Source organism: Halichoeres trimaculatus, unplaced genomic scaffold, assembly GCF_033239565.1.
Source record: "Halichoeres trimaculatus isolate MK-OKI-2021-1 unplaced genomic scaffold, fHalTri1.1 fHalTri1_scaffold_13, whole genome shotgun sequence".
Classification (NCBI taxonomy): domain Eukaryota; kingdom Metazoa; phylum Chordata; class Actinopteri; order Labriformes; family Labridae; genus Halichoeres; species Halichoeres trimaculatus.
In genome coordinates this window covers 22683758-22709038 of record NW_027437191.1, presented here as the reverse complement: position 1 = coordinate 22709038, position 25281 = coordinate 22683758, and the positions used below count along the sequence as shown (strand labels likewise).

The 25281-nt window shown below is 40.4% G+C and overlaps 2 protein-coding genes across 2 annotated transcripts in view; one reads left to right on the top strand and one right to left on the bottom strand.

The window, feature by feature from the left end:
* Window positions 1-18690, bottom strand: part of aven (apoptosis, caspase activation inhibitor) — a 43056-nt gene extending 24366 nt beyond the window's left edge. Inside the window, exons 1-2 of the mRNA XM_074685749.1 lie at window positions 18430-18690; window positions 16887-17058 (exon numbers count right to left, since the gene is read on the bottom strand). Of these exons, the coding sequence (XP_074541850.1) occupies window positions 16887-17058; window positions 18430-18624 (367 nt within the window). The 5' untranslated portion in view covers window positions 18625-18690. The remainder of the gene's footprint in view (window positions 1-16886; window positions 17059-18429) is intronic.
* Window positions 1984-25263, top strand: chrm5b (cholinergic receptor, muscarinic 5b). The gene is made up of 2 exons (XM_074685748.1): window positions 1984-2958; window positions 19239-25263. Exon 2 carries the CDS (start codon window positions 19311-19313, stop codon window positions 20850-20852), a length of 1542 nt encoding a protein of 513 aa, XP_074541849.1. The 5' UTR covers window positions 1984-2958; window positions 19239-19310; the 3' UTR covers window positions 20853-25263.
* The last annotated feature ends 18 nt before the right edge of the window (window positions 25264-25281 follow it).

Here is a 25281-nt window from a genome sequence, read left to right as displayed (position 1 = left end):
ACTTAGTGGCTCTCCATCCCAGCCTATATTACTATTCCCAAAAATCTACACAAGAACGTCAACTGTTAATCATTGTTAAATGTGATGTAAAACCCTGTTTTTAACCACTAATGACTAATGAAAAAGGAACTTTTTAGAAAAAAGAGGAATTGAACACAATGCAACCCAGTAATATCTTCCTATACTACAGCGTACAAATGTGGGAAACAATTCTACCAGGTGTATTTATTTTTCAAAGTTTGACCACACCTCATCTGGGATGACTGGGGACACAGAGTTTTTGACCTATACAGCAGCCAGTCACCTCACTTTGAGCTTTGCAAGATAACGTCCATTTATTTAACAGTCTATGATGAGTAATCACAGACAGCTTACCACTCCGATACCGTCTGTTATGGATTAGTTCAGTTTGGTACAGATTGGATTGGTAAAGCCTAATCCTGCTTGCGTTTCCACAGCTAACCGTGCCCTCTATAGTCGGCAGCGTGTAAGCTGAATGCTGATAGCCCCATCAGCTATGTGATAGTGTGATGGCATAGCAGCACTACACAACGTACCCTGCTAATAAATCCAACGAAGAAGAAAAACACGACACAGTAAACAAAGAGCAACAATGGAAGACATCCTGCGATTTGTCTTCTTTGTGATTGGCATGTGGCTCTTTGTTAAAAAGGGCAATCAAGCTTTAAATATGACAGGGTTATGTGTTGTTTTTTATCACCACTGTTACACAGGAAGTAACAACTGCAATGTGTCTAGCGCCACCTTCTGGTGTCTGATCAGTATGTCTGGTACCCCAACAGAAGGGTACCAAAAAGTGGGATGGTACAGGTCGGTAATGTAGGGACCTGTCCCAGTTTTAGTCAAAGGAAATGTAACAAAATGTGTGCTGTACTGAGACGAACCAAACTGAACCACTTGTTGGAAACGTCCTCTTTGTTGTGTCTTTAGTTTTTCTTTTCCCATGTTTCTTTTTTCTCTTTTGCAGTTGTTCCGCATTGCCTGTACACTTGGGCATCCCTAAATGCCTTATCTTTTAATACCAAATCAAAAAGACTACCGAAATGACTTTTAGAAAGTCTTTTTTGTGGTTAGGGTTGCGGTTAGCTCCACACTTTCTTCTGTCATCTCCTCAGATATGATTTGTGAGGCAATAGATGCTGCACACACGAGTTCCAAAAACCAAGTCTGCTGCTTCTTCTTCATCTGTCCTTAGCTAAAAGGCAGATGGCAGTAAAAAGAATCACTACTGCCCCCTACTGCAAACCAATTATTGCATTGAATCAAAGTTTGATTTTCAACAAAGATGATTATCACCAGTTTTTCCATCAGCCCAAGTTCAGAGTATTCAGCCAAAGAAGAGATAAAGAGTACAGTTAAAAAACACGATAACATTGCTGTCATGAATTTGTTTTGGACCAATAATTGTGAGGTGAATTTCTGACATGATGGCAGCTTTATTTGAATACTTACAAATGAAGAAGACAGAAAGATGTAACCACTCTGGTGTGTTTTTTACTTCTTCATTCCACTATTATCATAAATATACAACGGATGCACAGTCAGCCTAGAACTCCATCACCCTTATCTGTCGCCCAACAGGTGCTCTGTTCTTCACAAAATAAGAGGTAAGCAGCATCTGTCCAGCTAAGCTGCAGATGTCCTTCAGTCACCACACTCCTTGTCTGCTTTCTTCTCAATGATTTGCACATTTCAACAACTCTGAGAATTTTTACCTCACTTCACCTTCCTGAGAGAAAAAACTGCTTTTATTTTCTCTCACTCTACACACAAAGCTTATCTGAAAGGGGAAGGTCAAACAAAACACACAATAGAGGCGTCTGAGAATTCAGTGCTGAGTGAAAGCAGTTAAAAAACTCTGCCAATAACTTTTGTTCCTCACACTCCCTCACCCTGCTATAAAAGAGGGAGCACGGCCAAACACATCAGGGATCGTCAAAGTACCCTTGAAGCAGCGGGCTGTCTGATGGAGACTTAAAGCTGGAAGCACTGCTGATACAAAGGCAAACAATCGTCCCTCTCTGGACTGCTGCTGACACCCACATCAACTCCTCCTCCTCCTCCCGGCTCCTCCTCCCCGCCTCCCTGCTTCATCCTACTCCTCCACCTCCTCACCTCTTCCTCTCTTCCTCTTACATGTTGCTCAGTGCAGAGCATGGATGCTGGATGAGGCTTCCGGCCATGTGGGAATTTCTTCTAATGGTGGCTCGTGGTTGAATCTGCCTGTTGGTGTGGACACTCATCCAAGAATCGTCAATCAGAGGCACGGTAGGGGACCAAAAGTGATTCAGTCTGTGAGAGGGTTCACTCCACTTTCTTTGGCAGTGGAGTCGCTTTAAGTTTGCAGTGAAAGTGAGAAAGTGCAACCTGTTGCTACTCAGAAAACCTTCAGTGAAAAAACAAGAAGCTCTGATGAGATTTTCTTCAAGATTTCTGCTGCAGAAGACCAGGAGCCATTTCCAATTTCCAGTAATCCATCTTTCCGTGAAAAAGCTCTGATTTGGACCAACAAGGCACCTTAGCTGCTTAGTCACATGGACATTGACTCTGAACAGCTGTTGCATTCACCATCTTCGTAAAAAAGAGTGCAGGAGCTATACGGTGCAACACTATGCTGAAAAACTTGTTTGCATGCCCTTGTACTTAGCAACTGGTGAGGATGAGAGACGCTGTGATGACCTACCTGTATTTGACAAGAGTGTTTTTCACCTCGTTGGAGAGTGGAGCGCGGAGGGGAAAAAGTCAGAGAGAGCGGATAGGGGAGGGGAAGCGCGAGGCAGCGGGGGGGAAAGTGTGAAGCAGAGGCTGTGAAAGGAGAAAGTGACAGAACTGTGCCGGACTGAAGAAGAAGGAGTAAAGGAAACACAGTGTTTCAAAGAGCTGGCTGCACGCCCGTTAAACGCTGCAGGATCGTTGTTTTTGTCAGAGCCGTGCACGGTGAGTATGCATTCTGTTTGATGTGGCTGTTATGGCAGAAAATTAAACCGCTTGCAGAAGCAGCTGTCAACTGACCCTACTGACTGTTCAGTCAAATCATATTATAAATTCTAACGCCATAAAATTTTTATTACCAAGTAGTTATAAAGCTTGAGTTCACATATTAATGAATCACGGAACAAGTGCTGGGGTTCATCATCTGTCAGCAGAGCTTTTATAACTCAGAGCTCAGCAGCACGAGTGGGTTTTAAAAGAGTCGCTCTTCACAACCACAAAAATCAAATCAGTTGATCCTAAATCTAAATTTACTTCAAAAAGTTTGAGGTTTTTGTGAATTTTTACAAAGGAAAAAGTGTGAGGTGTTCAGAGTGAGAGGAATCAGTTTAAGGTATCATTAAAAACCATGGCGATAATGTGTCAGATAATCAGTATTCTGACACTTGTGCTGTTTTTTTTGAGGCATTAATACAATGAGACATATCTAAAAAGATGAAACAATGCAAGAAATAAGAAATAACAAGGGTTACTTTAGCTTTGGTTCAATACTTTCATCATTTTAAGGATCAAAATTCATGTAGCCTGTTAGCTTTTCTTTTCTCCAACTCAAGCTGGCAGACATCACCAGGTAATCTTGCTGAAACTTTTTGTTTGTATATGACTTCTAAGTAAATCTTCAGGTCTAGAAACTAGAATTTAAAACTTTAAAATCTTTTTAGATCAAACCAAATGATGTAGATACCTATTTGCAATAACGAAGATAAAGCAAAATAAAAATCCTCTTGGATGCTAAAAATTGGTTGAATTCTTCAGTTTTAATTTCTAAATTGCACATAGGGCTAAACGAAAGAGTCATTGAACCAAGGCTAACACTTGACTTACTGTTTATGGATGAATACATGATATTTTCCAAGATTACGTCAAACTAAAATACAATATTTCCTTTAAACTATCACTCATAACCCCAAGGAAGTGAACATTGGTGTGTTTAACTGCTAAGTTTTTGCTTTCTGTCCTACTTTTCTTAAAAATGTAGTCATTTCATGAGTATCAGTCAGCATGTAGAGCTGCGAATCTCCTTGTCAAAATCCAGGCATCACAACAAAAGATGTAGGGATCCCCTTCAGTCTGTCTGCAACTGACAAGGTCACATGTGTCTTTACCTGATGCTGAAATAATCGAACAAACCTGTGTGGTGGTGGGCGGAGCAGAGAGACACAGACAGGAAAAGGTGCAACTGCAAGGAAAAAAATCTGGCAACTTCCTGCACATTTGGAGTTCTTTGGAGCATAAATAATGTAAAAAAAAAACAGAAAATAATTACTTTCATCTTTATTTGACTGTTTTTTTTTTCATTACTAGCAGTCTGTCGCTGTACTGATGGACCACTACTGCGCATCTAATCTTGTCTTTTTTATATTTGATCACAGCAACTTCTGTTTTTGCTATAAGCAGCTGTACTCTTTAATACAACTGACTGTTGTTTCAAAGTGCATGGTTTTAAAAAGAAGAAAATAACTTAGTGTGAATACTGAAGCTACAACCTTATAATAAATAAATAAACAGATATCAATGGTGAAATAAAGGAAGGAAGATCTCACTTTAAGAAGGTGTAGGTGTTGAAGCCAGTGCTTGGCATCTCTACATGAACACCACTTCAATTACTAATGGATTATCAATGGTGGCAGATAATTTTCATACGGTTCAATCAGCTAATGAAATGAACAGTAACTGCAGCTCTATAATTAACTGGGCGTGATTAAATTTGGACGATAGATTGGAGAAAATGAGCCGTAAGAAGATTCAGCTCTGGGGAAGAATGAGGAGTAACCTCGTGTTTTAAAAACAAGTGAAAAACATGTTTAATGGGGAAATAAATGGCCTAAAAATCGATCATGTGAAAAAAGATGAAGCCTGATTGGTTTTGTCTTCTTTGAAAAAAGCCAACGCCTTAAATTCCCAGTATTAACTTTTATATTTGATGGTTTTGCTGGCGCTCTAGGATCAGAACTTGAATTTTTTATTGTTTTTTAGGTTGGTTGGCCCCCTTAAGTGAAAATTTTTACATTTTAACCTGTTGCTTTTGAATCAGATGTGAGCAACACCTTTGGTCGGAGTCTGGAGCATACTGGGGGATAAAGACTCCATATCCTATGAGCGCACTATCAGCCATTGTGTTCAGGACTCTAGCCAAGACCTGTGTCCACCATTACAACAAAATAAATCCAAGAAATCATTATTTAAAAAAAAAAAAAAAAAAGGACTGATCTTGCTTCTCACAGATAAATTTTGACAGGGTCGGATTTGTGTTCTGGCCAGAAAAATCACAATAACAAACACTGAAAAATAGCATTTTGGAATAACCAGTTCTTGGCACTGCTAATCTTTTCTCAAACCATGGATTATGAATGGGCACATATAACAATGAGTCTATTTTAAGACCATTTAAAAAGTCCACAAAGCCTTCAAATAAATATTAATCTGTAGTATTTTGGGGGCAATAAAGATATCCAAGACCAAAATGGGTCAACTTTCCCTATTCTTGATCTCTGTGAACAGTCCTTGATCTACCTGCAGCTTTTCTTAGCCTCTCACCACTTTTCCTCGTCTGTCTTCATCATAATCATCAACCTCGGGGAAACACACTGATCACCTGTGATTCTTTGTTTCCTATTTTTCCGTCCAGACTGACGGGATTGGCCTCATTCCTCCGCTTTGACGCCACTGTTCCCCAGCATACATGGGCTAATCAAGTATCCATAACGACACCGGAACATAGAAATAAATGGCATGATTGTGACTATTCATCTCAGTTAGGAAAACATCCTTGTGTTTGTCAATCTCGTTAGCAAAATCACCGAGGCTCTAATGCGATTTCCTTTTGTCTCATTATGATTGAAGCTTGATAGGTGCCCATTAACAGCCCGGCTAAACTACGGCTGCGGGGGAGGAGGATTGATCCCTGTGCTAATGTGTACAGATAGATGACCGTGTTAGGATGTAAATAACTGCCCTGCAATTCCCCCAAGTCATATAGCCACATGGACACAAACACATACACACACATATGTACACAACAAGAGCAAGACACTTAGTGAGCATTACCCATAGCAACAGCACAATCGACCCCCAACAATGCAACTCGCAGATGAGACCTGACAAATAAAAGCACCTTCAGTTTACAATAGAGGACACAGAGAGTCATTCCACTGGGGTTCAAGTCAAACTGTTTAATTTAATCAATACAGACGCCATTCAGCACAGTCCCTCTGTGGTTTATCAACTCTTTTCACCCCAAGGTGATGAAACTTTCATTCAGTAACACTGCTTCTCTTTGAAGTATGACAGAGATGTCTCACTGTGGGCTATGGAGACTCTAATACTGTCAGACAAACTTCTCATAAACCAGACCATGATTCCAAACCCTTTTTATCACCGTGTAAGGCCAATCTACTCAAAACAGCACTGGAAAGGCTCTTAAGAGTCACATCCCATTCATAAACCTAGAAAACATGAGATCTGATGACCAGCTGGTTGCACAGCACAACCTGACAGTTTGTGAGACCTCTTTTAAAAAGCCATACCACACACAAGACGACTTTTGGATCATAACCTGATGTAAAACTGCAGAAGAGCATACACTAAAGGACAGTTCAGAACGATATGGAAGGCTAACCCCTAAATTCCACCGCAAGCGCCGCGCAGTGGTCTTGCTCCGATTGTCAAGCCTCACTGGAAGCAGCGCGCTGTGCAGCGCTGCTCCGCTCAATCTGGAGGGGGAGGGCTGGTCCTCGGAGAGTCACAGGCTCTAGTATAAATAGCGATATTACAAGATCACCATCCACTCCCATAACTTTTGATATGTCAGTCCACACCTTGTCCTTTCTGCCTGTATCCTTATAAAAAGGATGTTTGGGATCATATAGCATGTTGAACTTATCCACTTCCAAGATCAGCTTCTCTTCATCTATGCCTTTGTGTTGCGTCTAGGACCCTCAGACCGACTGTTTAACTAATGCATGTGCCTTCAGATGTGGCATATGTTATAACATATGGGGGAAATTTACGTTTGAGAGTCCGTGCATTGTGTTTTATTTGGAATCTTCCGGGTACTTTACACAGTGACTTCCTGTCTAGTGCTTTCTTATCGACAGTGAATTTACGAGGTTTGGAAGCGGCCTCGCCGAAAATAAACTTGAAGTGACAGGGCGCGCGTCAGCGCGCGCCCTGTCGCGAGCAGTGGAATTTGCCTGATAGATTACAATGGAAGCTAAAGTGCTCCGCAGTAAGTTTCAAGTGCGCGGCGCGGCGCTTGCGGTGGAATTTAGGGGTATTAAACTAACCCCATTTCTGTGCCCTCAAGGGAAAACTGCATGACAATTTTTGCACTTAGCTGCATCATTTTGGGACTAAAAAGATTTTAGTTGCAGGCAGATTATAAAAACCAATATAAACATCAGGCACCACTAACTGGAACTTAAGTCCTATTTCCACCAAGCGGTTCAGTTCAGTTCGTCTCAACACGGCATGCATTTGGTGTGTACATTGAATAATCCCGGGTTAGATTCCTTAAATAACCAAGGCCACTTTTTGGGACCCTTCCATAGGGGTGCCAGACTAAACTGATCTGATCCCAGAAGGTGGAGCTATAATACTGCAGATCATTGATTGGTTGAAAGAATTGCCACTTACCATGCAACAGTGGCTGTATTTCTCCTGAAGACCTCCTGCCTTCTCTGAAACAGAGCTGCTCTGTAACAAAGGGCCACATGCCATTCACAAAGATGAACTGCTTGATGTCTTTCATTGTTGCTCTTTGTTTACTGTGCCGTGTTTTTCTTCTTCATTGGATCTATTAGTGGGGTACACCGTGTAGTACTGCGATGGCATCACGTTTTTATGTAACTGATGCAGCTGTATCTGTATCCAGCTTATACGCTGCCTACCACGAGGGGGCACAGTTGGCTGTGGAAACGCAAACAGGACAAGCCTTAACCGAGCCAACCCGTACCAAATTGTACTAACCTCAACCGGGCTGCTTGGTGGAAACAGGGCTTTATATGAGCACCGGTTTGTGGCCCTCCAGTGGCTGAATAACAGTAGGAACAGTGTCTTGCTCAAGGACACTGAAGGAGCACAGGTTGAATACCCGACACCCTGATTAAGAGATGACAACTCTGTTCTACCTCTACTCTACCACTACCATTACTGTCTGCTCTATTGTTTGAAGACGGGCCTTTTACTTCAGTTGAATTTAGTTTATTAGTGTATTTGGCAAGAACCAAGCACAACTCAACTGCTGAACCAGAGTGAGCTGACTCACACCTGTGGTCCCCGAGCAAGAGAACTGAAAAACACTCAATAGTGAAGGCAATCAAACTGCTGTCCTTGCTAGTGCCCCAGCAACAAAGGTGTTAGCTCTGTTTGAGGGCAGTAAGCTTGTTAGCCTTGACACAAGTGAAGTAAAATAGTCTTCTGAAGCAAGAGGAGGTGATTGAATCGTGAGTGTTGCTGCATCAGCTATAAAAAGAGACTCTGACGCTGCTCAGGGCTGCCTCAGTGGTATAATGCACAAAAACACAAGGGGGCAAAGGGAGACATCAAAACACATACTATGAAAGGAAACCATCATGCATAAAAGCAGTTTTTAAATGCACTGGTCATGAAATATTTTGATTCTGAAAAGCTCAGAAGTTTCATCCTTGAGAAGACACCAGAATAAAAAGGACTGAAATAAAGCATTCACAGCAGCCTCACCTCCTGACATCCCGACTCCTCATCAGTGAATATTTCATAAAGAAAATCAGAGACCATTACAAACCTGAACACTGAGAGCACCTGGGCTGTTTGGAGGAGCGATGCTTTTTTTTCCCCCAAAAGAGACATGTGAACAGAAATTAAGTTGACCTTTGATTCAGATAAAGCAGATGGTTTATCTCATTTCAAAACAGGCTTCATTTTTTTGATCAAATAGTGAAGAGATGAGCTATAAAAGAGACTTCACATGAAAGAGTCTGTTCATCAAAACAACTTCACCATACAGGTGTATCTCAATAATTTATAATTCCTCCCAAACTGAAACACATAGTGAAATATTTAACCAAATTTGCCTTTAAAGTCTGGTGATTGTAACTTCAAGTGCAAGAAAACCCAAATTTTATTATCTCAAAAACTTAGAATATTACTTAGAATTATAGATAAAAAAACTGTTTTTTTTCATTCAGAAATGTTGGTCTTCTGAACAGTATGCTCATTTATATGCACTCAGGACTTAGTCTGGGCTCCTTTTGCATGAATTACTGCATTAATATGATGCGCTGGTAATTCCACACAGCAATACCACAGTTATGCCACAGTAATGGTAATTTAACCAGCTTTTGATTCTTCAGGAGCCAAGTCCTGGTGGAAAATTGAATCAGCTTCCCTATGAAGCTTCACAGGAAGAAAGGAAGGAAGGAAGGAAGGAAGGAAGGAAGGAAGGAAGGACGGAAGGAAGCAGAAGCACTCTAAAACTTCCTGGTTGACGACAGCATTGACTTGGGACTTTAAAAAAACCCAGTGGACCAACAGCAGCAGATAACATGGCACTCAAAACCATCACTCAACTTTAACTTGGAAACTTAACTTTGGACTTCAAGACGCCAGGATTTAGACTCTGGGACGTTGATTCAAAATTGTAATGAAAAGTGACTTTTTACCACTGAGCAATATTCTGGTTCCTTTTCTCCTTTGCCAAGATGCGACTCATCTGGCGTTGTCGCTGGTTCAGGAGTGGTGTGACACGGGAATGAGACAGTTTTAGCCAAATTAAAAAAAAAAAAAAAACTTTACTAGTTGCCAAGTTCTTCATCTACAAATATCTACTCCACTTTTCATTTCAGCACTGGTAAGACTTTTAATTAGTGAACAGTTTAAATGAGAAACTAATGGCTCCAATACAAAGTGTTTTCTGGTTATAACACAGCTCTTTGCTGCTGACCATGAAATCTTGATTGGAGATAAATAACAGCTTTGCTAATAGTTATTCCTGTCCGTCTGTTCAGCCAGAGAAATCTCTGCCTCTCTCCATCTGTTCCTGCTGGCGCAGAAGCTGTGAAGCAACACTAGCTGTTGCCAGTCAAAAGGAACTTGAAGGTCATAATGAGACTGAATTATCTTGTCATTTTTTCACTTTGTTCTCACAGTTTGGTCGCTGAACAGAGTCTGTATAATGCACCTCAGAGCTCTTGAACCAGAGTATCATGAAGGGTGTCAACAGGTGTGTTTCGACTCTCCTGTGCAATGAGAGAGGCTCATAGTCGTGACTTCTTTATCTGATTAGTCAAAACTTCAGTCAACAAGAAACTCTGGGGGATATTTGCTCCATTTTTTTCATCAAGGTGAAACATTTTAGTTTTTTTGTTTTCTATTTGGAACAGTCTTAAGATAGAAAAATATCTTTAAGGGCTTCAGAAAAGAACAGTCAACTGTTTGGAGTTATTCGTGCATATTATTTACTTTATTCACATCACACAAAAACCACATCTTTGCATTGACTTCATACTATTTTGCTTGATTGGTAACATCTGTATTTGATGTTAAGTCAAATATATGTATATGTATATGGATGATACCCTCTAAAGGTCCATTTCTCCTTCCTTTACATATAAATCCTTGACAAGCGTTGATACCGCCACTACTCGCATAATTTCATGCATCCTATACGTTGGCACTGCAGTTAACCAAAACATCAACCTGGGGGGCAGCCCAGAGTCAAATGATTATGACAACAACAAACTCAAAACATGGGGACTGTGGAGGAGGTATTGCTAATGTACCTCTGGCACAAAAGACAAAAATGGAGGCAGAAGTTCCTCACCAACTCGTAAAGTTTTTCTTCAAAAAGTCCCTCCATTGTTATTTCTTCTTCGTGCCTTATTAGAGGTATGTATCGGGTAGTAAAAGCAACACTGCCCCCATGGTCTTTGGTGGTACTGCTCCGTTTGTTTTCAAAAATATGGACACAATGTACGCACAGCACAGACAGAAGACTCTGTCCATACCCAGATCCGCATTTAACTTCAGTCTTGTTAATTTAGGACTGTTTTTTTTTTCTTTTCTTTCCTTTAAACTAGTCAGTTTAGTTTCCTGTATCGACAAGGAAATTAATTTCCCCATTATACCCATAGTGTCAGATTTATGGCTTTTGTTAATATTACTCACTATAACAAGTGGGTTGTAATAATTGTAAAGAAAAGAAAGAAATCTGCAGATTTATGGGTAATACAAGCAGTACTTTTTCTCGTATTCTTGCAGAACTTCAAAGTTAGAATGCTTTGCTTTCCTTAACTTTGAAGCTTTCTGCCCTTTAATGTCAGAAGCAAAACAATCCCCGCCCACTCAGGTACATATTTATACTGTTTTGTTTTAGGTTCTTCATATGGGATCAGCTTTAACAACAGTGCATGGCAACCTAAGCATTTTATCCAAGCTTCTATATTACACGAAATGCCCTTGTAGTTAGATAATGAAACCAGGCTGTACTGAACAGTGAAAAAAGGAGGTTTTCATTAAAATGTAGTAAAATCAGCTCTTAATCTCTCTCACGTCTAACGCCTCCAACACACTGCAGGTAGCGCTCTGCTCTCGACCTCTCTGCTCGGGGAGTTTTAATCTCATAAGACTCACTGCTCCGGGCCATTTCTATCCAAAAAATACATATCAACATCTAACCTGTACATCCTGTCCAATCATGCCAACAGAAAAAAAAAAAAAGATTAATCCAACACCTCAGCACCTCCAGTGCAGAAAGTCACGGCGATATGAGAAGGATTCAGTATTCACTTTAACCACCAGTGTCAGGGAGGTGTCTGTGATGAATTCCCGGTTTCACGGCTACCGTAATTGGGCCAGTAAAACGGCTCTTGAAAGCTTTGCCTCCCACGGACAATTAAGTATCCTCTAGAGAACAGCAGCCTCTTGCTGTGACTAATCTGACAATGTGGGCAAAACACAGAGAGTCAAACAACTCACAGGAGAACCTCTGGCATTTACGCTACAACAGGAGGGGAGAGAGACACGCTGCTGCAACACTCTACAGCTCTCTAATAGCATGAGTGAAAAAACAGCAGAGCAGTACACACAGTTAGCTGCTTAAACACCCATACAGAGAGGAACAAGGCTTCGTTACTTCCAGTGAATACACAACTGTCATCGCCTTCTCATTAAACCCTCATCATGTGTCTCATAACATGTTTACACTTTCAGGCCCAAAGGGCCATATTTGCATATCATGTGATCTGTATGAAACAGAGTTTTACACTATCCATATAAATCATCTTCCTCTTCATTAACTCCTGAGATTCTCAGGTCCCACAAGTCCCACAAACTAGCAAGAAATGTCTTGCTCATTAAACCAGCTTTCTTTCTGAACTTTAAGCGTTGTGGACAGGAACCAAGTCCTGCTGAAAGAAGAAATCAGCTTTTCCATGAAATAGGGCTGGGGGATAAAAAAAATCCTATCACGATAATTTTTTTCTTATCATTCGATATTGATATTTATCACTAGGGATGGGTACCTTTCACATTTGAAACAATAAGGTACCAATACCCGGTACCTGGCAATAGGTACCCGTACTCAATGGTACCAATTTTCGGTACTTTTTTGTGTTCATGTGGTAAAAAATATCAATTTGTTTAATAATAGAATATAAAAATTTAGTTCTTCAATATATAATCTTACAATGCTGTGTTTATGCCGAGCATGGAAAATTGCCTACTTTTCCACTCCCTCACAGTCACAAGGATGCATTTAGGTACCTAAACATAGTACCTTTGGGTTTTCCGTGAATCGGTTCCCGGTACTTTTGACAGAATTAGGTCAGTACCTATAAAAGTACCTTATTGAGTCACATCCCTATTTATCACAACATCAACCAAATAACTATTTACACACGCTGATTACACGCTTATTTTGTCTTTAGTTTTATGTGCTCTCAGGTGAATACTGTATGTAGTATTATAGACCAACTAAACAAATACTCTGTGCAAAGGCTGAACTGTTGTTTTCTGTTTTTCATCTGAAAAAATTTCAAATAAAAAGAATTCTCAAAAATTGGACAAATATTTACAAAGTAAACTAGTAGAGAGTGGTATAATCATGCATTCACTGAAATCGAGGTAGAAGGTTCTCTTGATGCACGATTTAGATTTTTGCCATGACCGCCCAGCTCTGATTTAAAGGCTGAGGAAACCTCTGCAGGTGTTTCCAGTTCATTGGTTTGTTTAAGCTATTTTACTGTTTTCTAATTTCATGGGACAAAAAATTGGGTTTTCAAAAGTTAAATATTTTCATAGAGAAGCCAACACAATGCAACAAGTGTTGTTATCGGCCACTTGGTGAATGTGTGTCCAATATTCAGCCTCCATCTACAACTCTTCAGGGAATTATCTGCCTCTTGCTAAATGTTTGATTATGTTTACCAGATTGTCAGCTAACTTTAGCTGTAATTTAGTACTGGACAAGAACTGCACTGTGGGTTGCTGGAGCTTTTCACTGCTTCCTGGTGCAGCTGAAAATAAAACTGATGAGAGCTGAGACCGGGCCAAACGAGGAAAGTGTGAGCCATAAAACCAAAATGCTAACTTGGAAAACACAACTGTGTATTTAAAGAAATAAATTATAAGTGACGATCAGAGAAAAACTACTATCTTTAGAGAAAGTTATGTTTCATTTGGTCTTCCCAGTTATTTTGGAGTTGTAAAAACAGGAAAAAAAATCCCTGACTGAAGATTATCAATTAATCCAAAGTTCACATGTTGCAGTAGCCCCACTCTGCCTAATAGCATGTCATACTCAGACCACATCCTGTTTTTATAGAAAACTAAAATAAGCCAACACTTGATGCTATGAAACCAAACATTTCTACAGTTTCAAACCCATCGCAGTGAAGTACTTTCCTCTCTGCAGCAGTATGTTATGAAATCCACTCAGTCATGCTGAGAGCAGAGGAGACTGGCTGAAAGGGACGACGGAGGTTTTTACATCAACATGTTCAAGCATCGCTGCTATAATGAGTCCAGTGAAATACCTGACTTCTGCAGTTCAGAGCAGAGTTTAACATTGAGACTGTTTCAGCACCTGCAGAGGATGATGTATCTGGGGCTTGCAGGCTGTAACATCTATATTAGCATAACATAATCATACTGTGGCACATTCTCATACTCAAATTACCATTTCCAAATTACAATCACTGAAATGTAAAGCACTGCACTGTAGTCATAATTTAAATAAATAGCACATTTAAAAGAAGACAAAGTTTCAAAGGTCTGAGCAGTTCTTTATCACAGCGTGGGAGCAGCCCAAAAAAAGCTCAGCCATTCCTAAATTATATCCAGCATCTTGGGACACCCAAAAGAGTCTGGTATGTTGACCTCTAAGACGAGCCAGAGTATGTTGGTGCAACAACTCCAAATTTTTAAAGCAAGTAAAATCTTAGACTGGGTCCTGAAACTGACAGAAAGCAAGTGTAGAGATTCCAGACAGAAGCCCATCAGTGTGTCTGGTTCTGTTTGAGTTTTCTGCCTGATAAAAGTTATTTTCTCCCCCATCCTGCTGCCAAACGGTGACCAGTGTTTACCTATATGGAATTTGTGCCATTTGTTCAAGTGGCACAATCCAGTCTTAAAATATGAAGCCTTTACAGAGGTTAAAACTGTAGTTCATCAAGTGTCCACTAGAGGCTGGCTGCAGAAACACTGGAAACTACTTAAACCCCAATTCAAAAATGCTGACCTTTACAGCAAAAATAAACATGTTTACAGTTAGGTTGGAAAAAACTTTTTAAGTCTGAATAACTACATATTGAAATGAGGATAACATTTTTCATGAATCGTTATTTCATGAGGCTGTTAAACTTACAAGTTTTGCCCATATAAGGGCATGGCTGTCTTGGCTGACAGCTGATCTGTAGCTCTTGGTGATTAGACTAAAAGACTGCCTTTTTATCACATTCAAACTGGAACAAAGCAAGGTTGGGTCAGCTTTTTTTCAAGAGCAACATCCGCTTGAAAACTTTGTATCAGAAAAAAGGCTGTTTTTTTTTTTAATACTTCCTAAACAAGTCTTTGTATTGGTTTGCATCCCTTGCAAAAAAAAAGATTATTTCATGAAGAAAACATCTCTTTTTGGATTAATAGTTAAAAAGAGTATTTGTAGTTTTCAGATGTACATCTTGTCCCCTATTTTGTCTTGGGATAAAATAAGGACTGAGTTTAGAAACCTGATAGAAAGGTTGATTAAAGTGACAAACACAAAGGCATACACATGCAGGTGTGAAAGGGAAAAGCGGTAACGCACGGACACAAGAATGCTAAACTACTGCCAATCCTCTGGGTGTGAGTGTTCCTGGGAAATTCATCACATAAACAAAGTTCATGAAAATAAGAGGCAAATGTATGAAAGCAGGGGACACTTTCAGGCCATGAGTTTTGTAATCTCCAGTATCAAACAAGATATGAACAATATCTACTTGCAGTATCATGACTTAAACTAACCAAGCTGTGAAATCCACACTGTGTATTTACCAGCCTAGAGATCCAACCTCCACTGCCAGCTAGTGGTCACAACAACCTGATTTTTCAAAACCCTGTGCTGCCTCTACACAGTACATTATGTGTTGACACAGTATGAACATTATTACACTTTTAAAAAAGAGCATCTAATGCAGTCCTCTGTCAGCATGAGAGCAGATATTAAAATTTGATAGAGGTTTGTGAAATTAAATGTGAGTGAAAGGTCTAAGGATCTTGCGGAGTGAAGCTGCAGAGTTTTATCAAAACATGAGTTGGTCTCATTTATGACTGTATCAGAAGAATTTGTGGGTTTAAAGGCAAAAGTAACATTATATAGACACAAAATGGGAGGTAAAATCTATGACGAGCACTTGCTTTAAATATTAAATTCATAAAGGAAACTATAAAAATGTATATGTAGATTTAGAAAAGATATAAATATAAATTGATTAAAAAAAATGAATAATTACACACAGATTACAAAAATGCTCCGCATTGCTAATAACCTGAAGCAAAAAATGATTTACTGTAACCCTGCTTTGTTCCCACAATATCCACGTATATCTGAATCATTTTGAGTGTTTATTCCCTTGTTTTATGTATCCCATTTAATAGGAAAAAATTTTCATCTGACAATGTTAATCAGACTTTGCCTTGAGGTAAACAGCTGTGTCATAATGAAATCAAATATTTAACTGAGCCAGCTTTCCTTTCAAAGCCAGTTTAAGCCAGCAGCTTATTTCATTAGCCCTACATCATATCTGAGAATTAGACTTAAATGGGAAGAAATAAGAAGCACTGAACTCTCTGACTCTTTTCTCTCAGGGGGACTGAATATGAATAGTGATGTGGATAAAACCACTGAGGGCTCTGAGGACATTCAAGCCTGACCAGAGGCTGAAGCAACCAAATAAAGACATGCAAGGATCTATTAGCAGAGCCCATATAGAGTGATTTAGGTTTCTAAGACAACAAGTATCAAAAAGAGTGCCATGAGCGGGAGTTATTTGACTACATTTATGTTCCTTTAATCCACTCATGAGTCAATGATTATAAGAAAAAAAAGGAGCCAGCATGAGTAAGAAAATGTTGGAGTAGCAAATACAAATGTGGGAACTGGAGCAAGAATTTGTCCTCAAAGCCAAGAAGGAAATTTGGCTTTATGTCTTTGTCATGCCTCTGGAGCCAAAATCCCAAAAACCAACTAAAGAAGTCCAAAAATCTTTCTCTGATTCATATGTCAGTAAAATTAAATCCAAATTAACTTTTGCATTTTAAGAGTATTTTCATGCTTCTGGAAGCTCATATGTCAAACAGGGAGCTACGGATGTGGTGGGAAAAATCAAACTCCAACGGAGGTTTGACTGGCCGGATCTTACCTGCTGACTCAAGCAGGACGTGGTAGTCTGTTCCTCTCTGAGTGGGTGTGTCATCTTCAGGCTCCTGCTTCTCTGACTCAGCGTATCTGTCCCAGTTTGACTCCAGTTTCCTCCTGGAGAAAACCTCTGCCCTGTCTGCCTCTTCCTGAAACTCGTCCCCCTCATCTCGATCCTGGAGGAGTAAGGAAGAAGAGCTTTTAGATGCGTCAAACAAGCAACAACCATTCTGCATTTCAATTAAGTGCTCTCAGTTGAAGAGAGTTCTTATTCTATGGGCCCATTTTGCCACCTTTGGTCCCCTTTCTTTTTCTGTTTCACACAAAAATGAGATTTTTGGACTAAAATTGTCATTTTCAATCTTTAAGATCCAACAAGCAACTATTCTTCAAAAATAATGATTAAATAAACCATCCCACATTAAGCTGCTGTAGATCACATTTAGACTTTTCAGATTGAATTTTAAAAAAAAGTTAAGCCTTATGTTTTCTTCCACAGGGTAAGGTTTTAAAGTGGATTTTGTAACAAGGTCTTGAACACGTAGCTGTGTCTGATGATTAGAAGCTAAACAAAAGAGTTTACCCCACTGCATGTGCTCATTATTTGTCTGAGTCACTGGATATGTACTCCCTAGTCTTTCATACAGCTGCACAAACCTTTGACAGAGTTGTCATGGAAAAGTCTGTTCAGTTTTTCTGTTCCCCAGCAAAAAGTCGATTATAATCACCAACAACCACACTGTGGCTATGGATGCACCGAAGGAGATTTTATGATTGCAATCAACAAGCCCCTATGTTACTGGAGGAGATTTGTATGATTGCAATCACAGATCCCCTATTGTTCCCTTTCTAATTCTGTAGTTACCATGGCAGGAGCACCAGATGACAGAACATCTCACTGAAATGAAGCTGAACCCTCTAGTGTCATATTATGATGATCTGGAAACACTTCAAGTGTCCGTGTTATAGGATGTTAGTTGAAAAAGTCTACCCTAAGTCTCACTTGATAGACACTGACATTAGCTCATTGTTTGTATTAAGTGTGTGTGTGTGTGTGTGTGTGTGTGTGTGTGTGTGTGTGTGTGTGTGTGTGTGTGTGTGTGTGTGTGTGTGTGTGTGTGTGTGTGTGTGTGTGTGTGTGTGTGTGTGCAGAGGAGAAGTGTGTTGACGTTAGTCCACGTCTCTTCACTTCTGCATATTAAGGTACTGTAGCTCTCAGCATTGGGCAAAACTGACGCAAAATAACTTACAGAAAAATTAGGGAGAGAAATGCATATTTGGGACATAGCAAATATTTTTGCTGGACTCTGCTTTCAGCGCACAAAATGTGACAATCTGCAAAAGTTTTACGAAGTGTTTTAATCAGAAGGAGCTAAATTACAGTAAACATATTTATAGCCGAGCTAAAGAAACTAAAACAGGGAAGCTACATGTTTCGTCGCGGATTTGAAAGTTCAAAATTGATGACGCAGGTGTAAAAAAGTTGTTTTATTTAAAGGGGTTTGGTGGAGCGGGACAAGGGGGCGCCAACAGCTCCACGCTCTCACCCGGTGATGGAACTCCGCAGCATGGGTGCCTCCTCCGCGTCCCCGGCCGCGGTAGTGGTCCCTTTTGCCCCGGCCTCGGTGGTGACCTCCTCTCCCTCTTCCGCGGTGTTCACCGCCGTGACTGTCGCTGTCGTGGCCCCCCCGGCCGCCTCTTTTCCAGCCACCTCCCCGGCCTCTGCTCGGTCTGTCTTCCATAGCTACGAACTGTATCCGGACAGTTTAGCAGGTGACACCGAGGAGTTTGATTTCAGTGTTACATCAAAGTGGTCCTACGAGAAACCGGCGGTTGATAGTTCCGAGTCTCAACTGCACAAAAAAAATATACAATTGCTTGGGTAGAATTAAAATAATAATGACAACGTGAAAAACTTTTATCACCACTGTTTTATTAAATATTAGATATCAAACAACAGGTTTAAATTACAATTAAATTAGGAAATTACAAAATTACAATAGCAAAAGGCGACCGACAATGAAATATATAAACTGAAAATTAAATCCAATTATCAATAAAAGAATGAAAATAAACTAAAAACTAATTTTAAAGTATTACTTTAAAAGTGTGTTCATAAACTGCAGTTAAACAATAAAATGAGAAAAAAAAAATTAATTAAAGAAATTTCTCAAAAATGTGAACATACATATGCTTCCTCTGATAACCCCAGCTTTAATATCTAGTGAGAGTAGAAGTGTATTTTGGTCATTTTTTGTTCTGTCACCTCTTGATAAAGAATTGATGGTTCAATGTTGTGTCAACATATATATGACGTTGTGCAGGTGTTTCTAACTCGTGTTTTCTGTCAATTCAGGGATATCTTAATGGAGCAGCAGCAGGACGATTCTCTCTGACCTCAAAACAGTGACACAAATATCACAGCATCATGGATGAAGGACTCCCAAACAGCACTTTTTCCAACACGACGCATTTCCAGGCTGCTCCCCACAGCCTTTGGGAGGTTATAGCCATCGCTACTGTTTCAGCCATCGTCAGCTTGATAACCATTGTTGGTAATGTCCTGGTGTTGCTGTCCTTCAAAGTCAACAGCCAGCTGAAGACTGTAAATAACTACTACCTGCTCAGTTTGGCCTTCGCTGACCTGATCATAGGAGTGCTGTCCATGAACCTATACACCACATACATCCTGATGGGTTACTGGTCTCTGGGTAACCTGGCGTGTGACCTCTGGCTTGCTGTGGATTATGTAGCCAGCAATGCTTCAGTTATGAACCTACTCGTCATCAGCTTCGACAGGTACTTCTCCATCACTAGGCCGCTGACATACAGGGCTAAGAGGACCCCTAAAAGAGCCGCCATCATGATCGGCTTAGCCTGGCTTGTGTCTTTTGTGCTCTGGGCACCACCAATCCTGTGCTGGCAGTACTTTGTAGGAGAAAGAAACGTTCCCCCTGACCAGTGCCAGATCCAGTTTCTAACAGAGCCTGTGATCACATTTGGGACTGCTATCGCTGCTTTCTACATCCCCGTCTCTGTCATGACTATCCTTTACTGTCGGATCTACAAGGAGACACAGAAACGGACCAAAGATCTGGCAGAGCTGCAAGGTCTGGCAACAGAAAATGTTCCGGAGGGGAAAAAACCTCAGAAAACCATCATTCATTCATGCTTTCATTTCAACAGAGAGAGAAAGGAGCGAAGTCAGGCCTCCTGGTCTTCATCTAACCAGAGTAATGTCACCAAAACTACCACAAGATCAGATGAAGGGTGGGTGAAAACAGATCAGATCGCCTCCTTTAACAGCTACACCTCTTCTGAAGAGGAGGAGCAGCATGTGTCAATAGAAACCCCACAGGGATCTTTCAGAGATCAAGCCAGTGGACAGAGTAATAAAAACGGAGAGGTGACTGAGTATACAGAGGATCAGTATTTTTCAAGTCCCCAGAAAAAGAACAGCAAAAAGCACATTTCCTATAAGTTCAAACCTGGCTCCAAGGGTAAAAATGGAAAACCTGCAACTGCAACACCTTCCCCCTGCCCACCTGAAAATGAGCAGCCCACTAAAAACGCCTCTCCTGCTTCCTCCACCACCTCCAAACCCATGGATCCCAACCTGAAGAATCAGATCACCAAGAGGAAGAGGAATGTGCTGGTGAAGGAGAAGAAAGCGGCCCAGACGCTCAGTGCCATCCTCCTGGCTTTCATCCTCACGTGGACACCGTACAACATTATGGTGCTCATCTCCACCTTCTGCACCGAGTGTATCCCCACATCCCTGTGGCACCTGGGCTACTGGCTGTGCTACGTCAACAGCACCATCAACCCCATGTGCTACGCCCTCTGCAACAAAACCTTCCAGAAGACCTTCCGGATGCTGCTGCTCTGTCAGTGGAGGAGGAGGAGGAGAGGCGATGACAAGCTGTACTGGTGTGGACAAAACGCGAATGTCAACAACAAAATGACCTGATAAGTTTCAGAGGAGCATTGAGATGAATTAATTCTTCTTACACGCAGATTTTCTTGATAAATATTCTGTAGTAAGTGGTCAGCATGAAGTGCTGCATGTGATTTTGCTGTGAGAGTACATGTTGGTGGAAAAGGAGCACGTAGCTGCTGCCACTGTGTTGCTAACTGTTACGGGAAACAAAGATGGCTGCAGATTCCTACACTGGTGAAAGAAGATCCCTGAAAGGCTCAGAGGGGAACTCTAAAAACTTAAAAAAGTTTGAAAACTGCCTCATGTGACGTCACTGAAGTCAGCATCAGTTGGGGTGAAGAGTGTGGTGTTTGGCAGAAGTTTCCTTGACCACTGGCAGCCCTTTCTTATCTCTGCTGAAGGTTAGTTTTAGCAGCAACTTGCATGATACACCAAAAGCTGCAGCTACAGCAGAGTGTAATGAGTTGTATTGAGTGAAAAGTAGCCCATTATGGCTGGTTTAATCTGTAAGAAGAATATGTGGGTTGAAAAATACTGTGTATGGTTCTGCTGTATCCATTTGGAAACTCTCCATCATGAGCCTAACAGTGTTACTGGAGCGCCTTTCTGAATGAGCGTCATACTTTTACTCCACCTCTCACTTGTCAATATGTATATTGAAAGAGTTGATCACTGCTGTAATCATGGCATCTTTCTAGAATGGCGGTAAAGGGTTTTCTTTTCACTATAACATGACTCCAATGTCAAGATTATGAACAAATTCTACAGTTTTACAATTCCCCTATGGATAAGTCCTGCCCTCAAACGCAATGAGCCAATCACAGTGCGTTTTGCGATTCCAACACACTCAGACATTCTCTGCCCAGACATCCATTGTACTGCATTGCAGAAAGTCAGTTTTGATCAGTTTTGTGAGGTTTTTCAGAGATTTGGGTTAATATGGGTCAAACTGTATTCATGGGGTACATGCAACTCAACAGAAAACTGTCTTCTTCTTTATCACCGCTGACTGTTGAGGTGGCTGACAAGGCGGCACTTTTTTATTTTTCTGCCATGAAATCTAAACTGAAGCACCATTTCCACCAAGCAGCTTGGTATGGATCAGTACAGTTTGGTTCTGGCCAGATTGGTTCCACAGCCAACCATGTCCCTCTTGTTAGGTGGCGGGGAAGCCAGGTGCTGATAGTCGTATCAGCTACGTGATAGCGTGACAGTATAGCAACTCTACACAGTGTACCCCACAAATAAATCCAGCGAAGAAGAAAAACATGAGATAGTATTGTTCCAACAGCAGTTTCACACTGTTTGGCGACACCATTTTACAAATAAAAATAAAGTTATCTTCACAAAGTTGACTGGAGATTTGAACATGAAAGGGTTACGTATTGTTCTTTATCACCGCTGACACATGAGAAGTGATGATTCTTTCAACCAATCAACACTGCAGTGTTTCTAGCTCCACCCTCTGGAGTCAAATTGGTATGTTTGGCACCCCAGCAGAAGGGTACCAAAAACTGGAATGGTATGGCTTGGTAATTTGGGAATCTGTCTTGGTTTTAGTCAAAGGGAATTGCACAAAATGTATGCCGTACCAAGATGAAAAGAACCAAACTGCTTGGTGGAAACAGGGTTTGGAGCTCTTGAAAAGAAATTTTGGTGTGTGGCAGTTTTGGCGCCCCCGCGGACATTGCAGGATCACCTTTTTGACTTCATCTTGTACAAGTGCAAGTTCTTTCTGCAAACAGTCGCAAGAATCAGGCTTTGATATTCTTTGCCTTGAAAATGTTATAATAAGTCTTTTTCATTGGTGTGCTGTTTGTCACACAGTTTGAGGTTTTGAAAAAATTCAATACAGAGTTATTAATCTTGTTTGCATTTCAAGGTAATGGAGGGACAGCAGTGTTTATTTCAACCTGTTTCATAACCAGCTTAACATTCCTCACAGGAGCTATAACTCAATTACCTTTATTATGTGTATGATAATCTTTCAGGGACACCTTAACTCCGATGTTCGTTAAGAATCTCTATTTCACTCCCTTCAACTCAGATGTAATTAGACATCGTGTTGCTTTCTCTTTATACCCTCATGTTGCATTTGGAGTGAACATAACTGGACAATGGGGAACCTGGGTGATAGATTACATCTCATAAGCCTGCCTTTTAAGTAGGATTAAAAACCTCAAGGAGAACAATTCAAATATTTAGAACACAGAGTCTGACATTGGAGTCATGGTAAAAAGAAAACTCAAATTATGATTTGTTGTAAAATTGTACAGTTATGTGGGTAAAACTCTGGACCTGTCCTTCAAACTTAATTCTTCTTCTTTATTCTTCTCATCACATGCACTGTATATAACGAATTCAAAGGCTTTCACATTTCAGAGTAATTTATAGCATAAAAGAGGAGATGTCACTGAAAATGTTTTTTTTCACTTATTGTATTTGTAGATACTCTGTGTTGATCAGTGTTGATTGAATGTTTTGTTGGCTTTTGCAAATCAAAGTTGATGTTGTGTTCAAGGGCTAATCTGTACATTTAAGTTGCGTTAGTTTCACATAAACAGGATTATTAATGACTCACACCTCTTTTAATATCATATAACTATAAAATCTTGGACACATGGTATTTGAAGCAGCTCCCCTCTGCTGTTGTAAATTATTGCACTTTTATGTCTTTGAATGATGTATTGTCAAATGTTGACCCTCTAAACTCTGTGCCTTCTGTCTGCTCAGAGGCCAAAAGTGCTTTGTGACTGAACCTGTGCTCATTGTTGGTCTGTGAAGTTCTGTAATGTACTGATATGAATCCAAATACAAACTCAACATGAAGATTTTCAACATCCAGTCTGCTGACTCTAACCTGTGTCTTAAATCATTAGCAGCTCTGGTAATTGAGAAAGAAAACCGGCACACTGTTGGTAACAGAGAGCAGGACTGCTGCTAAGTGAGAAGACATCCCTGAGGTCCTCAGAGGTTCCAAAGCTCTGTTTCTGCACCACAACACTCTGATGTAAGTGTATTATTAAGCCGGATGATGCTCCATAGTATGCTCCAAAATCAGTCTTTCAGTGTGCTCCAGACTGATGAAATCAAAGCTCCCTTGTCCCTCAGGTGTCTCTTTATACCAGATAATCAGTGATCAGTTTTCTGCAGTGTTGCATGCTGCGTAAACAACAGCAAACTCTGCTTCTGACCAAGGAACATGGTTTCCATTAGGGGGCGATATAGGCAAAATATGACAGCATGTTTTTATGGCAGGACCAGGATCTAGATTTGATCATGATGACTATTTCAACCTGCAAAAAACATTTATGGCCCAAAAATTTCTTACCCTGTATTATTACAGTATTTTCTTGCACCGTTCCATAACTTGAAAGGGACTGTGTGGAGGATCTGTTTTCACTGGAATGTAGTGACACCGTTTTGCCCGGAGTCTCACGCACACTGAGGTGAAGATGTGACTCTTTACAAGGCATGTGTTTGTTTTGGAAAGAATGGAGAAATCTTTTTTTAAAATTGGTTTGTACCATAATTTAGTAGCCAGCTATATTAGCCCCACTCACAGCCCGGTACTCTGGGTGTTTCTGTCTTTAGCCTGTGTTTTAGCCTTTAGCCTCATCCTCTACCCCTCTCCCATTTAGCTTTATTCTGCTTTTCTGTCCTTTTTATGTCTGACAGTTGGGCTCCAGTGCTGACTACCACTAAAAAAATAATTACAGAAATTAATCTTAGCAGAGAAAAACACGCATCTCTCTTTTCTCTACTAAACTTCATCAGCCGGTGTGGTGTTGTCATAAATGCTTGGACGTGCCGTAAATCAACTCAGTCCTGTCCAACTTACAGGCTGAGTCAAAGCATTCAGAAATAACTAGTATTGGTGTTGAAAATGTCATTTGTTATGGATTATGATCAGGCATATACCTAGAAGGGAGACTTTTAAATCACTTAGAAGCTCCTTAAAGTTTCTTTAATCTAGTTTTGAGTCCTCCAGTGTTTTTTGAGCTCTGAATGTTGGTCCAAAAGTAGTTTTGTGAGGCATTATAGATATACTTTGGTTTTGTTTGTCTGACTGGCATTCCCACTGGGAAATCCAGTGATGTACTAATGACCACAACCTCTTTCAAACCTGCTTAGAAAAAAAAAAAAGAAAAGAAAAAAAACGCACCATCCCTTTAATGGATTGATTTTTTCTTTTGATAACTTTCATAATGTGATGAAAAGGCTTAGGGATGAATTACAGAGCAAGGTGACACATCTTCAGAAAAAAACTAGATGTCATGGGAAAAACAAGCTTTGTTTTCTTGAAACGATAAGAAAAACAAGCCAAGATTATGAGAAAACGACTAGAATAACTTTTTATTAATAATGGGAAAAATAAAATAGATTCAATCATGACCTCAAGGGTTTCTGTGCAATTTTCTTCACAAGAGCTTATCCCTATTGGTGTTCAACACCGTCA